The sequence below is a fragment of the Trachypithecus francoisi genome, unplaced genomic scaffold (genome assembly GCF_009764315.1).
Source record: "Trachypithecus francoisi isolate TF-2019V2 unplaced genomic scaffold, Tfra_2.0 Lachesis_group8, whole genome shotgun sequence".
Taxonomy (NCBI): domain Eukaryota; kingdom Metazoa; phylum Chordata; class Mammalia; order Primates; family Cercopithecidae; genus Trachypithecus; species Trachypithecus francoisi.
In genome coordinates, this window is record NW_022681473.1 from 121,760,961 (window position 1) to 121,775,772 (window position 14,812).

Here is a 14,812-nt window from a genome sequence, read left to right on the forward strand (position 1 = left end):
AGAAACAAGGATAGGAATTATATCCAGCTTCTCCTCAGATACCATACAAGCAAGATGAGAGTGGAGTAAAATATTTAAGTGTTGAAAGAAAAAAAAGATTGCCAGCCTAGAATTCTGTATCTTGCAAAATTGCCCTTCAAAAGAAGGACAAATAAAGACTTTCTCCAACCATCCAAAATTGAGGGAAATTTTCACTAGTATAGCTATCTTGCAAGAAACATTAAAAGAAGTTCTTCAAAGAGGAGGGAAAGGATATAGGTCAGAAACCAAACCTACATTAAAAAGGAAGAGAGTTAGAGAAGGAATAAGTGCAGATAACATAAACGTCTGAAACAAACCAGCACACTTCCCTCAAAAAGTTCCCCCAGCCCCAGCCACAGAGCACTCCTTATGTTCCAGTAGCACCCATATCACCATTGTCCCATTGTTGGAATGGCTGCTGTCTGTCTCCCTCAGGCTGTAAGTCAGTGTCCCCAGAGCCAGGCCTGTGAGGTACTCAGTGTCTGATGAATGAACAAATGAATGGCACGGCACCCCAACCAGCAACAGGGTGAGTTGTTAAATAGCACGTCTCTTTATTCGCAGTTCAGCAAGAAGACTCCAGTGCTGACACTGTCGCATGAAGAGCTCACCTGCTGGAGTCTTTCTGCCCAGGTCTGGCCCTTCTTCAGGTCAAGCAGAGAAGGATGTTCTTCTGATACAAGTCGCTGCTGGACCCTGAAGGACTTCCACCTAGGAGGTAGAGAAATGCCCAGGGGACACAGCAGGGAGATGTGGTTGGCCAAGGGGTGGGGCTGCTGATGACTCCCTGTAACCCCACTGTTCTCTGCGTTCCCAGCTCCATCTAGAGAGCAGAAACCCATGGAAGAATAGACAGTGGTTCATCAGGCAGCTGGAATTGAAGCCTGAGTCTGTTTCTTCCAGCTCAGAAGCCCCTGCGAACTGTGTACCCTCCCAGCACTTCCTGTTCTTCACCTCTAGTAATATGAGCAAACAATTGATGTGGCATTTACCTTGTGCTAGACACCATCACCCCCAAGACAACCCTCTGAAGTAGATACTCTGTTGCAATAAAGACACTGAGGCACAGTGGCATTATGTAACTTGCCCATGGTGGAGCTGAATTGGAACCCAGCATCTGCTCCCCGGCTTGACTTAAGTTCTGCCTTCTGTATAATGGGCACAAACGATGCCCTCTCTTAAGATTGTTTTTTGGATCAAATGAGAAACCCTGACAAACTACCTTGTGCAGAAGCTGGCATACAGTAAGTGCTCAATAAATGCCGGTACTGCTCTCCAGCAGCCTTCCTGTAAGCATGCTGAGGACGCTGTGCCTAAGTCTCTCCCTTAGCCCCAGGATGGCCAGCACAGCTGTTCACCACAGGCTCAGGGGCTGCATCCTGGAGAGCTCCTGTGGTTGTTTATCCTGCCACTGGCCTTCCACCTCCCAGGGCCTCACAAACAGCCCCTGTGTGACCACTGGGCCAAGCACAAGGAAAGAAACCGTGGGACCCAAAGTCACCTCACAAGTTGGTGGCAGGTCTAAAACCTATACGGCCTGACCCCGACACTACGATCTGTGACTCAAGGTGAGGTCAGCAGACCAGCAGTGACAATGCCCAGAAACTCTGAGAAATGCAAAATGGCAGGCTCCACCACAACCTCCTAAACACGAAAGCCCAGGCCCATGAATGATGCAGAGGCAGTGCTCTCTGACCCCACAAAGTCAGGAAGCCAATCTGAAACTGGACTTCAAGTGCTTCCACAGACTTAAGAGAGGCGTTGCGGGAGCCCAAGACAGCCGGCCCGCCTCTCACCCTGCTGGCCCTGAGTGCAGGCCCTTCCCCAGTAGGGAAAGGCTAAGCCTCTTTACCAAGTTCCCTGCTGCAGTGCCCCTTCCCACTGCCCAGGATAACCATCTTCTCTGCCCAGTTCCTCATCCATCAGCTCTCTCACCTGTAGCTCTTAGCAGTCTGAGCAGGATGGTCTCATACTGAAGTCCTGAGCTGAGACATCTGCAAGATGGGATATGCTGCAGGGGACAGAGGAGAAGGGCCAGGTGGAGGGAGGCTGCCTGATAGCACAGGCTACCCAGATGACGGCACAGGGGTTGGGGTGGGAGGGCAGGCCATGCCTAGGCCGTGGCCGCACTGGGCCTGGGAGCACAGTCATCTGAACAGGCCCTTAGCCTGGCGCCCTTCTGTGCACTGGCAGACACCATGGGAGGCTGGCAAAGCCCTGTCATGTGGAGCACAGAAGATAAGACGCAGCCCTGGGAACGGTGTGCCCCTGCTCTTGATGTTGTTGTACCAGAGAGAGCATTGCTGGGTGTGGGCGAGAAACCCAGCAGTCACCCCCACACTACCTGCCCCCAGTCGGGAACACAAATCAACTAGTCCGAAACGGCTTACCTTCGTCTCACCTGCTCTATTCGATCTCGCATGATGTCCTCTGTCATCTCACTTGGCACTTGGAAGATACGAGTGTGGCTGCAAAAGGCCATTCATACATTGGCATATGGGATCTGAGTTTCTTTTTTAACAGGCATAGAGAACTGCTAGAGTTGGGATCCTGCAAACAATGGCTCTTGCCCCAACACCATGAACTTTTGAGCTGGGCTCTCCCCACTTCTTGACTCATGAGCACAAAGCTTTTTTTTTTACTAACCAGGGACCCTTGAGCCCCCAGTAATGCTGGACAGGTAGCAGACTGTCCCAGGGAGAGCCAGGGACACAGAGTTGAGCGCCCTTACTAAAGGCAGCAGGCAGTGGTCTCATGAGCCATGGAATTCACCCTTCTTAATTCAGTCTTCTGAATTCCTCTCCTATCGTCAGCTCTTGATGACCTGCATCACCCCACACCCACTGTGGTTCAGAGATGCTTCTAGGAAAGCCTGCAGTGAGGAAGTTGTGGGGTCTCCTGGGGAGCCTCTTTGCTTGTTTCATAAAGGGATATATATTTCCTGACTACATACTTACTGAAATAAGAGGGGGACACCAAAACCAGTGGCTTGTGGGGGAAGATAGGCAGAGGCTTTTGGTTTAAAATCTTTGTAGGAAATCCAGAGTGGAAAAATTGTATGTAGATAATGGACTGATTCCTGTAGACTGTCTCAAAAGCTTAAATCTAGTTTTATTATACAGCCAAGATTTTTAAAATATTGGAAGATGATGTGTGTGTTATCCAAACCAAGGAGCACGATGTCCGCAATTCCATAGCACAACCACATCGGGCACAGAAAAGCCTGGATTATAATCAACAACATTTATGATTTTAGGGGCCTCAGAAGGCTTCCCATCCAAAAAACCTCTTTCCCAGGGAGCTCTCAGATCCCACCATGTTATTCCTTTTGGTTGTGTAATTACTGTGCACTTGAGTCTTCTGAAAAGGCAGATGCCACTAGAAGGGGTAAGCACATGGAACCATTTCTCGAGAAGTGGAGCCTCCTTGATACAACAGATCAACACCCCTGATGCGGCAGGGAAAGGAGAGAGAGGAGGAAGGGGAGAGGTCTCCTTCAGTTTCCCAGAGGACCAGTCCAAGCCCTCAGTCCCTCTCCTGGGAACCGGGGGCTGATGTGCTTCAGAGTCCCAGTGAAAACAGGTGCAGGAAAGGAAATAGGAAAGCCTTTGTCTGAAGAGTGATGGCTTCAGGCCAGCTCCCCGGGCCTCGTGGCTCAGCATCTGCAGAGCCAAGAGAGGCAGTGGGGATGACTGTGAACTGGCAGACACCCGGGAGGCTGGCGAAGCCACCATGACCGAGTGCAGAATTCTAGCCTCGGGCGCTGGGAAGCGTCCACACACCTCGGTTGCAGATGAGAACTTTGGCTTCTGCATTTGAAGAGCTTATTTTCTTTCAGCTCTTTAAAGTGCAGCCACTTCTGAGCAACTCAAGTGCAAAAATAACAGAAGTCTGAAATGTATTCAGAAGCATTTAAGAAATGGAGTGCAAGCCCAGTTTTCCAACCCCTCAAGTCATTTAAAAATGTAGAAATGAGCTGGGCTTTCAAGATAGCAAGAATATTCCCTTAAGACCCCAAAGCAAGGCTGAGAAATTTGTCAGCCAAAGACGACACCTCTAGAGAAGAGCATCTGTGGGATCGTGAGAGAGGGGCTTGCGCATCTCTCCCTCTCCCTCCTTCGCCCAGGGCAAATGGGACGCCTTACCTCCATCTTATGAACTGGATTCGTGTTCTCTCCTCTAGGACCTCTTGGCTCTGGTTTGCCGACATATCAGACTTAGAGAGGTGGTGCTTCACCTGGGAAATCCAGCGGGTCCATGTGATTCCTGCCCAGTGTGGCCCCCAACTGGGCTGGCACAGAGCCCAGACGAGTGCCTCACCCTTGCCCAGAATCATTTACGGTGCACCTCCTGCCTCTCCCCTCTCCCTCACCCCCACTCCCATGCAACGTCTCAGACTCTCAGTTACCACATCTCTGGTCACATGGACGTCCTGGCCATGGGTGGGAGGGGAGTCCGTGGACATCTTCTCCCTTATGCTCTGGGAAGGGTAGTTGAGGGACAGCTTTTCCTTTAGGCCCTGAGAAGCCTCTTCTTCTGTCTGAAAGGTGAGGAATTCCCTCTGAAAACGTCACTCTGCCTCCAACCCTGGGTCTTCTTCTCCTCTTCTTTCCCTTTTATTCATTCTCCATCACACTCACACACCACATATTCACACACATACACTCCTCACCTTGCTGTTCCTGCAATAAGCTTCTTTCCTGTGAAGTCCTTGGAACTCCCTAAGTACATGGCCCTATCCCAAGGTATTCCTGAGACACCCTTGAGCTGGGGAGGATGCAGCTGAAACCCTTAAGCCAGGATGATTGAGAAGCAGGACGGCATGAGTGGTGGTGCTAACACGTTTCCTACCAGGACACAAGCCACAGTGTCCTCCAGGATATGTGAAGAAATTAGACTCAAATCTAGGAAGGGTGTCTGGCAATGAACTTGAGTTCCAGTTCCGTGAAGAAGGAAATCCAGATCCCCACATCCACTGAGACCAGCTCTCTAGGATTTTGGATACCCTGAGTCCTAAAGAAATCTTACTTACTTTTTTCAACCAATGCTGTAGTACAGACACAGCCTCGCTTTCCACAACGTCAATGTCCTGGAACAAATTAGCGAGTTGGTTACCTCAGAAAACCTAGAATCCCAGCTCCTCCCACCCACCCCCCACAACTGTTACTCAAAGTTATTTGTAATAGCTCTCTGAAGTGCAGCAGGGTCCCAGAGGTGGAGAAGAGACATGAGAAATTATTCCATATGGCTACCACCAAGCTGCTTACCGAACTGGTTATTGGTAGGAAGGGAAGCCCTACACCTTTCCGAGCAAGAATATACACAATCCATGTTGTAATTATCATCTTTGAATGTATACCAGGGCCCCTTCTTGGCTCCCTCCTTCCATTGAAGCTGCCTGAGAACTCCTATGGGACAGGAAAGTCATTGAAAGGAGGTGTCCACCTGATTGGTTGACCCATGATGATGTGACAATGGCCTCCCTTTGAAGATGAGGTATGTGAGTATAAATGCAGTTGCCAAGAGCCCCTGCATTTCAGGCTCTGGGTGCACTGCTTATGAGTTACCCTGCTTCAAGGAGCAGAACCAATGAATAAAAGATTGCTGTCTAACACCACTGGCTCACCCTTGAATTCTTTCCTTGGGAAAGCACTAATTTGGGAGCTCACCTCAAGGCAGGAGGATAGAGTCTGGAGGCAGGAAACCTAAGGCCGATTCACACTGACTTCCTAGAACTAAATCAAAAGGAAAACCCCAACTTTCCATGCCCAAGTAACAAAAGAACCAGAGCCTACTCCCTTGGCAACCCTCTCCTTTTCTGCATGGCAGATGAAAAACTGAAAGTACCTCTGATTGGTCCCCTTCCACAACCAATCAAGCTGGCTGTGGGCCAGGTCTTCATTTGCGTAGAGTTATAACTTTATAACTTCACTTCAGCCTCTGATTGGTCACTTTCTGCAACCAATCAGACTGATCATGAGCCACTACTTCATTTACATAGGGTATATACCAAGTAACCAATGGGAAACCCCTAGAGGTTATTTAAACTCCAGAAAATTCTGTAACCAGTCTGCTGCCACCCTGTGGAGTGTACTTCTATTTTCATTAAATCTCTGCCTTTGTTGCTTCACTCTTTCCTTGCTTTGTTTGTGTGTTTTGTCCATTTCTTTGTTCAAGACGACGAGAACCTGAACACCCTCCACCAGTAACAACCTGTCCTGCAACAACTTGTTATGTGCTCTTGACCTAATCATTAGTCCCATTGGTCTGAGTTTCTTTGCCTTATACTGAAAGGGATAAAGTTGTGTCTCTAGTTTTCTTCTAACTCTAATATTCCATAAGTTTTCCCATGTTTATTCTTCTCAGGACTATAGAAAACCTTTTATCACTTTCTCCAATTCCCTGATACAGCCACTACACCTCTTCGCTCTCAACAATTCGCCTCAATTTTATATCATCCCTGGCATAGTCAGAATAGGCTAGGCTCTGCTGAGGACTGAGGCAACAAACCAATCTCCAAATCAAAAATGTTTATTTCTCACTCTCAAAAGCTCTGGCGAAAGTTGGGTAATTTCAGGGCAATTGTATGCCATGTGGAGACTCACAGGTCCACACTCAGAGGATGTGAGCTCCATGACTGCCAAAGCAGGGAAGAGAGTACAAAGAGGAATCAGGTCAGTGTTCGACATTTCAGCTCAGAGGCTCCTACTTAGAGCCTTTGATCTAGAACTAGTCCTATGGCCCCAACCTAACTCCAAGGAAGACTGGAAATTGTAAAAGAGCAGATGAAATTAATTGTCAACATCTCTGTTTCTGTGGCTATCCTCCAAAATTTATGTTTTCATCCTTATTGATGTAATTTTATTTTTGACTATTTAAAATATTAATGTGATTCAGAAATCAAAACTACATGAACAGATATATTCAAGGACATTCCATCTCTTCCCCTATACCTTCAACCTTGTTCTAACTCACTTCAGAAGTAAAATTTTCATTAGTTTCTAGACTACACGTCCTGTGTTTATGTTGTCAAAATGAAGCTCATACATAAATCTATTTGCTTTTTGATTACAATGTTATAAAATGGATACAGTAAAATGTACAAATATGTGTACAGCTGAGAAAAATTTTTACACACACAAACACACACCCACACACTTACTTGCCCAGATCAAGACAGAAAACATTTTTAGTAGGACATTTGTATTATGTTTGATTTGATGCTGTTTAAAATCATGCTGCTCTGAACATTTTTATACTGTGCCTATCTTTTGCTTGACATAAGCACTAAATCTTCTGAGTATATACCAAGGATTAGAGTTGCTAGGTCATAGACTTTACATATGTGTAGCATTCATATATACCAAGAAGTACTGCAAAGGGGTTGTATTAATCTACCGCCCATAAGCGATGTATGAAAGTGATAATTACTCCATGTTTTTTCCAACACTTAGTATTGTCACTCCTTCAAATTTAGCCAGTCTAGTAGAGGTGTAGTGGTAACTAATAATACTTGAATTTTCATTTAACTGATTATCAGTGGCATTATGTATGTTTTTATTTGCCTATTGATCACTTTGGGTATTCTTTTTTGTGAAGTGCCTCCTCAAGCTTTGTGCCCTTTCATTGAATTGTTGGTCTTTTTTCTTATTGATTTGTAGATTTTTTAATGCATTGTAAATAGTAGTCATTTATCAAATATATGTTTTGCAACTATTTTATCTCAACTTATGACTTGCCTTTTCACTCTTTGAGTACTGTCTTTTGAGGAACGGAAACTCTTAATTTTTAAAGTCAATTTTATTGTGATATATTTAAATAATATAAAATTTACCCATCATAATGTATAATTAAATAATTTTAGTGGATTCAGAGAATTGTGCAACCATCACAACAATACAAATATAGAACATATCCATCACCCCAAAAATGTTTGTCATGCCCATTTGCAGGCAACCTCAGCTTCTATTCTCAGTCCCACCAATCTGCTTTCTATCTCTAGAGATGTGCCTTTTCTGGACATTTCATCCATATGGAACTACACCATATTATCTCTGGCTTATTTCACCAAGCGTGTTTGGGAGGGTCATCTACATACCTTGTAGCATGTGTCAGTAATTCACTCCTTTTTATTATGGGGTAGTATTCCACTGCATGGACATACCATAATGTGTTTGTCCATTCACCAATTGAGGTACCTTAAATGGTGTCCATTTGGGGTCTACTATGAATAACACTGTGATGAACATGTTGGTGGTGGTGTTTAATTTTTTAATTGTATTTTTCCATAAGTTATTGGGGTACAGGTGGTGTTTGGTTACATGAGTAAGTTCTTTAGTGATGACTTCTGAGATTTTGGTGCACCCATCACCCAAGCAGTGTACGCGGCACCATATTTGTAGTCTTTTATCCCTCGCCCCCTCCCACCTTTCCCCCCAAGTCCCCAGAGTCCATTGTATTATTCTTATGCCTTTTCATCCTCATAGCTTAGCTCCCACATATCAGCAAGAACATGCAATGTTTGGTTTTTCATTCCTGAGTTACTTCTCTTAGAATAATAGTCTCCAATCTCATCCAGTTCACTGCAAATGCTATTAATTCATTCCTTTTATGGCTGAGTATTATTCCATCGTGTATATATACCACAGTTTCTTTATCCACCCATTGATTGATGTGCATTTGGGTTGCTTCCACGATTTTGCAGTTGTGAATTGTGCTGCTATAAATATGCATGTGCAAGTATCTTTTTTGAATAATGACTTTTTTCCTCTGGGTAGGTACCCAGTAGTGGGATTGCTGGATCAAATGGTAGTTCCACTTTTAGTTCTTTAAGGAATCTCCACACTGTTTTCCATAGTGGCTGTGCTAGTTTACATTCCCACCAGCAGTGTAGAAGTGCTCCCTGATCGCTGCATGCATGCCAACATCTATTGTTTTTTGATTTTTTGATTCTGGCCATTCTTGCAGGAGTAAGGTGGTATTGAATTGTGGTTTTGATTTGTATTTCCGTGAGCATTAGTGATGTTGAGCATTTTTTCATATGTTTGTGGGCCATTTGTGTGTCTTCTTTTGAGAATTGTCTATTCATGTCCTTAGCCCACTTTTTGATGGGATTGTTTGAGTTTGTTGTAGATTCTGGATATTAGTCCTTTGTCAGATGTATAGATTGTGAAGATTTTTCTCCCATTCTGTGGGTTGTCTGTTTATTTTGCTGACTGTTCCTTTTGTCCTGCAAAAGCACTTTCATTTAATTAGATCCCAGCTATTTATCTTTGTTTTTATTGCATTTGCTTTCGGGTTCTTGGTCATGAAACCCTTGCCTAAGCCAATATCTAGAAGGGTTTTTCCAATGTTATCTTCTAGAATTTTTATAGTTTCAGTTCTTAGATTTAAGTCCTTAATCCATCTTGAGTTGAGTTTTGTATAAGGTGAGAGATGAGGATCCAATTTCATTCTCCTACATGTGGCTAGCCAATTATCCCAGTGCCATTTGTTGAAAAGGGTATCCTTTCCCCACTTTATGTTTTTGGTTGCTTTGTCAAAGATCAGTTGGCTGTAAGTATTTGGGTTTATTTCTGGGTTCCCTATTCTGTTCCACTGGCCTATGTGCCTATTTTTATACCAGTACCACACTGATTTTGGTGACTGTGGCCTTACTGTATAGTTTGAAATCAGGTAGTGTGATGCCTCCAGATTTGTTCTTTTTACTTAGTCTTGCTTTGGCTATGTGGGCTCTTTTTTGTTTCCATATGAATTTTAGAATTGTTTTTTCTAACTCTGTGAAGAATGATTGCAGTATTTTAATGGAGATTTCATTGAATTCATAGATTGCTTTTGGCAGTATGGTCATTTTTCACAATATTGATTCTACTCATCTATGAGCATGGATGTATTTTCATTTGTAGGCGTCATCTATGATGTCTTTGAGCAGCGTTTTGTAGTTTTCCTTGTAGAGGTCTTTGGACTCCTTTGTTAGGTATATTCCTAAGTATTTTATTTTTTTGCAACTATTGTAAAAGGGTTGAGTTCTTGATTTGATTCTCCACTTAGTCACTGTTGGTGTATAGAAGACCTACTGATTTGTGTACATTAATTTTGTATCTGGAAACTTTGCTAAATTCTTTTATCAGTTCTAGGAGCTTTCTGGAAGAGTCCTTAGGGTTTTCAAGGTAAACGGTCATATTATCAGCAAACAGTGACAGTTTGACTTCCTCTTTACCGATTTGGATGCCCTTTATTTCTTCCTCTTATCCGATTGCTCTTGCTAGGACATCCAGTACTATGTTGAAGAGGAGTGGTGAGAGTGGGCATCCTTGTCTTGTTCCCATTCTCAGAGGGAATGCTTTCAACTTTTCCCCATTCAGTATTAAATCGACTGTGGGTTTGTCATAGATGGCTTTTATTACATTAGGGTATGTCCTTTGGATGCTTATTTTGCTGAGGATTTTAATCATAAAGGGATGCTGGATTTTGTCAAATGCTTTTTCTGCATCTATTGAGATGATCATATGATTTTTGTTTTTAGTTCTATTTATGTGGTGTATCACATTTATTGACTTGCATATGTGAAACCATCCCTGCATCCCTGGTATGAAACCCACTTGATCATGGTGGATTATCTTTTTGATATGCTGTTGGATTTTGTTAGCTAGTATTTTGTTAAGGATTTTAGCATCTATGTTCATCAAGGGTATCAGTGTGTAGTTTTCTTTTTTGGTTGTGTCCTTTCCTTGTTTTGGTATTAGGGTGATATTGGCTTCATAGAATGAATTAGGGAGGGTTCTTTCTTTCTCTATCTTGTAGAATAGTGTCAAAAGGATTGGTACCAGTTCTTTTTTGAATGTCTGGTAGAATTCTGCTGTGACTCCATCTGGTCCTGGACTGTTTTTTTGGTAATTTTTTAATTACTGTTTCGATCTTGCTGCTTGTTATTGGTCTGTTCAGGTTATCTAATTCTTCCTGATTTAAGCTATGAGGGTTATATTTTTCCAGGAATTTATCCATCTCTTCTAGGTTTTCTAGTTTATCTGCATAAAGGTGTTCATAGTAGCCTTAAATGATCTTTTGTATTTCAGTGGTGTCAGTTGTAATATTTCCTGTTTCGTTTCTTAGTGAGGTTATTTGGATTTTCTCTCTTCTTTTCTTGGTTAATCTTGTTTTGTCTAAGAAAAGAAGAGAGAAAATCCAAATGGTCTATAAATTTTATCTATCTTTTCAAAGATAAATCCAAATGATCTATCAATTTTATTTATGTTTTCAAAAATAAATAAATTGTATTTATCTTTTCAAAGAATCAGCTTTTGTTTCATTTATCTTTTGTATTTTTTTCTTTGTTTGTTTCAATTTCATTTAGTTCTGCTCTGATCTTGGTTATTTCCTTTCTTCTGCTGTATTTGGGTTTGGTTTGTTCTTGTTTCTCTAGCTCCTTGAGGTATGACCTTAGATTGTCTATTGTGCACTTTCAGACTTTCTGATGTAGGCGTTTAGGACCATGCACTTTCCTCTTAGCACCGCCTCAGCTGTATCCCAGAGGTTTTGATAGGTTGTGTCATTATTGTCATTCAATTTGAAGACATTTTTAATTTCCATCTTGAATTCGTTTTTGACCCAATGCTCATTCAGAAGGAGGTTATTTAATTTCCTTATATTTGCATGGTTCTGAGGGTTCCTTTTGGAGTTGATTTCCGGATTTATTCCACTGTGATCTCAGAGAGTGCTTGATATAATTTCAATTTTCTTAAAATTATTGAGGCTCATTTTATGGCCTATCATATGGCCGATCTTGGAGAAAGTTCCATGCACTGTTGAATAGAATGTGTATTCTACAGTTGCTGGATGAAATATTCTGTATATATATGTTAAGTTCATTTGTTCCAAGGTATAGCTTAAATCCATTGTTTCTTCATTGATTTTCTGTCTTGATGACCTGTCTAGTGCTGTCAGTGGAGTATTGAAGTCCCCCACTATTATTGTGTTGCTGTCTATCTCATTTGTTAGGTCTATTAGTAATCATTTTATAAATTTGGGAGCTCCAGTGTTAGGTGCATATATGTTTAGGGGTGTAATATTTTCCTGTTGGACAAGGCCTTTTACCATTAAATAATGTCCCTCTTTGTCTCTTTTAACTCTATTGCTTTAAAGTTTGTTCTGTCTGATACAGATACTCCTGCTCGCTTTTGGTGTCCGTTTGCATGAAATGCCTTTTTCCACCCCTTTACTTTAAGTTTATGTGAGTCCTTATGTGTTAGGTGAGTCTCCTGAAGGCAGCAGATGGTTGGTGAGTTCTTATCCATTCTGTGGTTCTGTATCTTTAAGTGGAGCATTTAGGCCATTCACATTACATTCAAAGTTAGTATTGAAACGTGAGGTACCGGGGCATTCATCATGCTCTTTGTTGCCTGTGTGCTTTGCTTTGTTTTTTGCATTTTGTTTTTGCTTTTTAACTTGCATTTTGTTTTATAGGTCCTGTGTGATTTATGCTTTAAAGAGGTTCTGTTTTGATGTGTTTCCAGGATTTGTTTAAAGATTTAGAGCTCCTTTAGCAGTTCTTGTAGTGGTGGCTTGGTAATGGAGAATGCTCTGAGCATTTGTTTTTCTAAAAATGACTGTATCTTTCCTTCAAATATGATGTTTAGTTTTGCTAGATACAAAATTCTTGGCTAATAATTGTTTAGTTTGACGAAACTGAAAATAGGGGCCCAAATTTCTTCTAGCTTACAGGGTTTCTGCTGAGAAATCTGCTGTTGGCCGGGCGCGGTGGCTCAAGCCTGTAATCCCAGCACTTTGGGAGGCCGAGACGGGCGGATCACGAGGTCAGGAGATCGAGACCATCCTGGCTAACACGGTGAAACCCCGTCTCTACTAAAAATACAAAAAACTAGCCGGGCGAGGTGGCGGGCGCCTGTAGTCCCAGCTGCTCGGGAGGCTGAGGCAGGAGAATGGCGTGAACCCGGGAGGCGGAGCTTGCAGTGAGCTGAGATCCGGCCACTGCACTCCAGTCCGGGCGACAGAGCGAGACACCGCCTCAAAAAAAAAAAAAGAAAAAGAAATCTGCTGTTAATCTGATAGGTTTTCCTTTATAGGTTACCTAGTGCTTCTGTCTCATAGCTCTTAGGATTCTTTTCTTCGTCTTAACTTTGGATAACCTGATGACAGTGTGCCCAGGCAAAGATCTTTTTACAGTGAATTTCCCAGGTGTTCTTTGTGCTTCTTTCCTTATTTATTTATTTTTGAGAAGGAGTGTCACTCTGTCGCCCAGGGTAGAGGGCAGTGGCATGGTCTCAGCTCACTGCAACCACCACCTCCCAGGTTCAAGCAATTCGGCTGCCTCAGCCTTCCAAGTAGTTGGGATTACAGGTGCTGTGGGGATGGGGGTGAGATTCCCAGGTAAATGGAGTTGTGTACTTAGGAGGATTATGGCTGCCTCTGCTGAGTCATGCAGGTTGTCCAGGAAGTGGGGCAAAGCCAGCAGTCACAGGTCTTACCCAGCTCCCACAGAATCTGAAGGACTAGTCTCACTCCCTCTGTGTCCTCTGCAACAGCCCTCAGTCTTTTTCCAGTCGGAGGGCCATACGGCTTGAAAACTTGCCTGAGGCTTTAAGCCTCCCAGCTGTGAAAGAAAAAGGCTTTAGTTTAGTTTAGAAAGAAAAGGTGGTCCTCTGGCCACCCTCCTGAACGATCCCTGTGGTGCCAGGCGGGAATGGGCTGCTTGGGGACCCAGAGAGCTCCCAGGGCCTTCCTGCTGCTTTCTCTACTGCTGTATTTCGCTCGGCTCGGCTCTCTAACTTGACTCAGCTCCAGGTAACATCAGAAACCTCTCCCACAAACAGTCCTTCAGCTTCTCAGTGGGGTGTGTGTTCAGTGTGCTTCCCGCTTCCACCAGTCGGGGCACTCACGGTATTTGGGACGTCTCCCGGGCCCTGCAGGAGAACTCCATTTGCTTCAGAGGGTCTGTGGGTCCTCTCACGACAGCTTGTTTGTTCTCGCAGTCAATCTGGAGCTAAAATTCGTAATGCTAGCCCCCACATGCTACTCTGTCTGGAAATACAATTTAGTCCTCCTCCCATCCACCATGATCTGTGATGAACATTTGAAAAAATATTATGTGGAATGGAAATATATTTTGTTTCTCTTGGGTAAATTCCTGGGACTAGATTGATAACTTTATGCTTAACGTGTTTTACTTTTTCTTAACAGCTTTATTGAGACATAATTCACATTCCATAAAATTCACCCATTTAAAATATACAATTCAGTAGTTTTCAGTATATTCACTGGATGGATGTAGAACCATCACCTCGACCTAATTTTAGAATATTTTTATCACTCCAAAAACGAAACCCCGTACCCATTAGTAGTCAACCCTTATTTTCCCCCAACCCTCTCTCTCAGCATTAGGCCACCACCAATCTACTTTGTCTCTATAGACTCGCTTATTCTGGACATTTCATGTGAATAGAATCATTCAATATCTGGTCTTTCGTAACTGAAGATAACATTTTTGCGGGTCATCCACATTATAGCAGATATCAGCAATTAATTCCTTGTGTAGTATTCCATTATATGAATGTATCACGTTTTGTTTATCCATTCATCAGCTGATGGACATTCGGATTGTCTCTATGTTTTGGTATGAATAACGCTACTATGAACATTTGTGTACAGGTTTTTGTATGGACATATGTTTTCATTCTCTTGGGTTTATATCTAGCAGTAGAATTCCCAGGTCATATGGTAACCCTGTGTTTAACATTTTGAAGTACTGTCAAAATGTTTTTCAAATGCCTGAATC

At 43.0% G+C, this 14,812-nt stretch overlaps 1 protein-coding gene across 3 annotated transcripts; it reads right to left on the reverse strand.

Moving 5' to 3' along the window:
* Positions 1–554: 554 nt before the first annotated feature.
* Positions 555–5,934, reverse strand: SPATA19 (spermatogenesis associated 19). Of its 3 annotated transcripts, none has more exons than XM_033204635.1 (8): positions 5,869–5,891; positions 5,289–5,429; positions 5,054–5,110; positions 4,430–4,561; positions 4,167–4,258; positions 2,412–2,489; positions 1,957–2,032; positions 555–732 (listed from the first exon to the last, which is right to left on the reverse strand). In XM_033204635.1, the coding sequence occupies exons 2-7, from the start codon at positions 5,364–5,366 to the stop codon at positions 1,966–1,968; spliced, it is 504 nt and encodes a 167-aa protein (XP_033060526.1). In that variant the 5' UTR covers positions 5,367–5,429; positions 5,869–5,891; the 3' UTR covers positions 555–732; positions 1,957–1,965. The 3 variants fall into 3 exon arrangements, with proteins under 3 accessions (XP_033060526.1, XP_033060525.1, XP_033060527.1); XM_033204634.1 differs by having other exon boundaries at positions 563–732; positions 2,423–2,489; positions 5,869–5,910; XM_033204636.1 differs by lacking the exon at positions 4,430–4,561 and having other exon boundaries at positions 563–732; positions 2,423–2,489; positions 5,869–5,934.
* Positions 5,935–14,812: the final 8,878 nt, after the last annotated feature.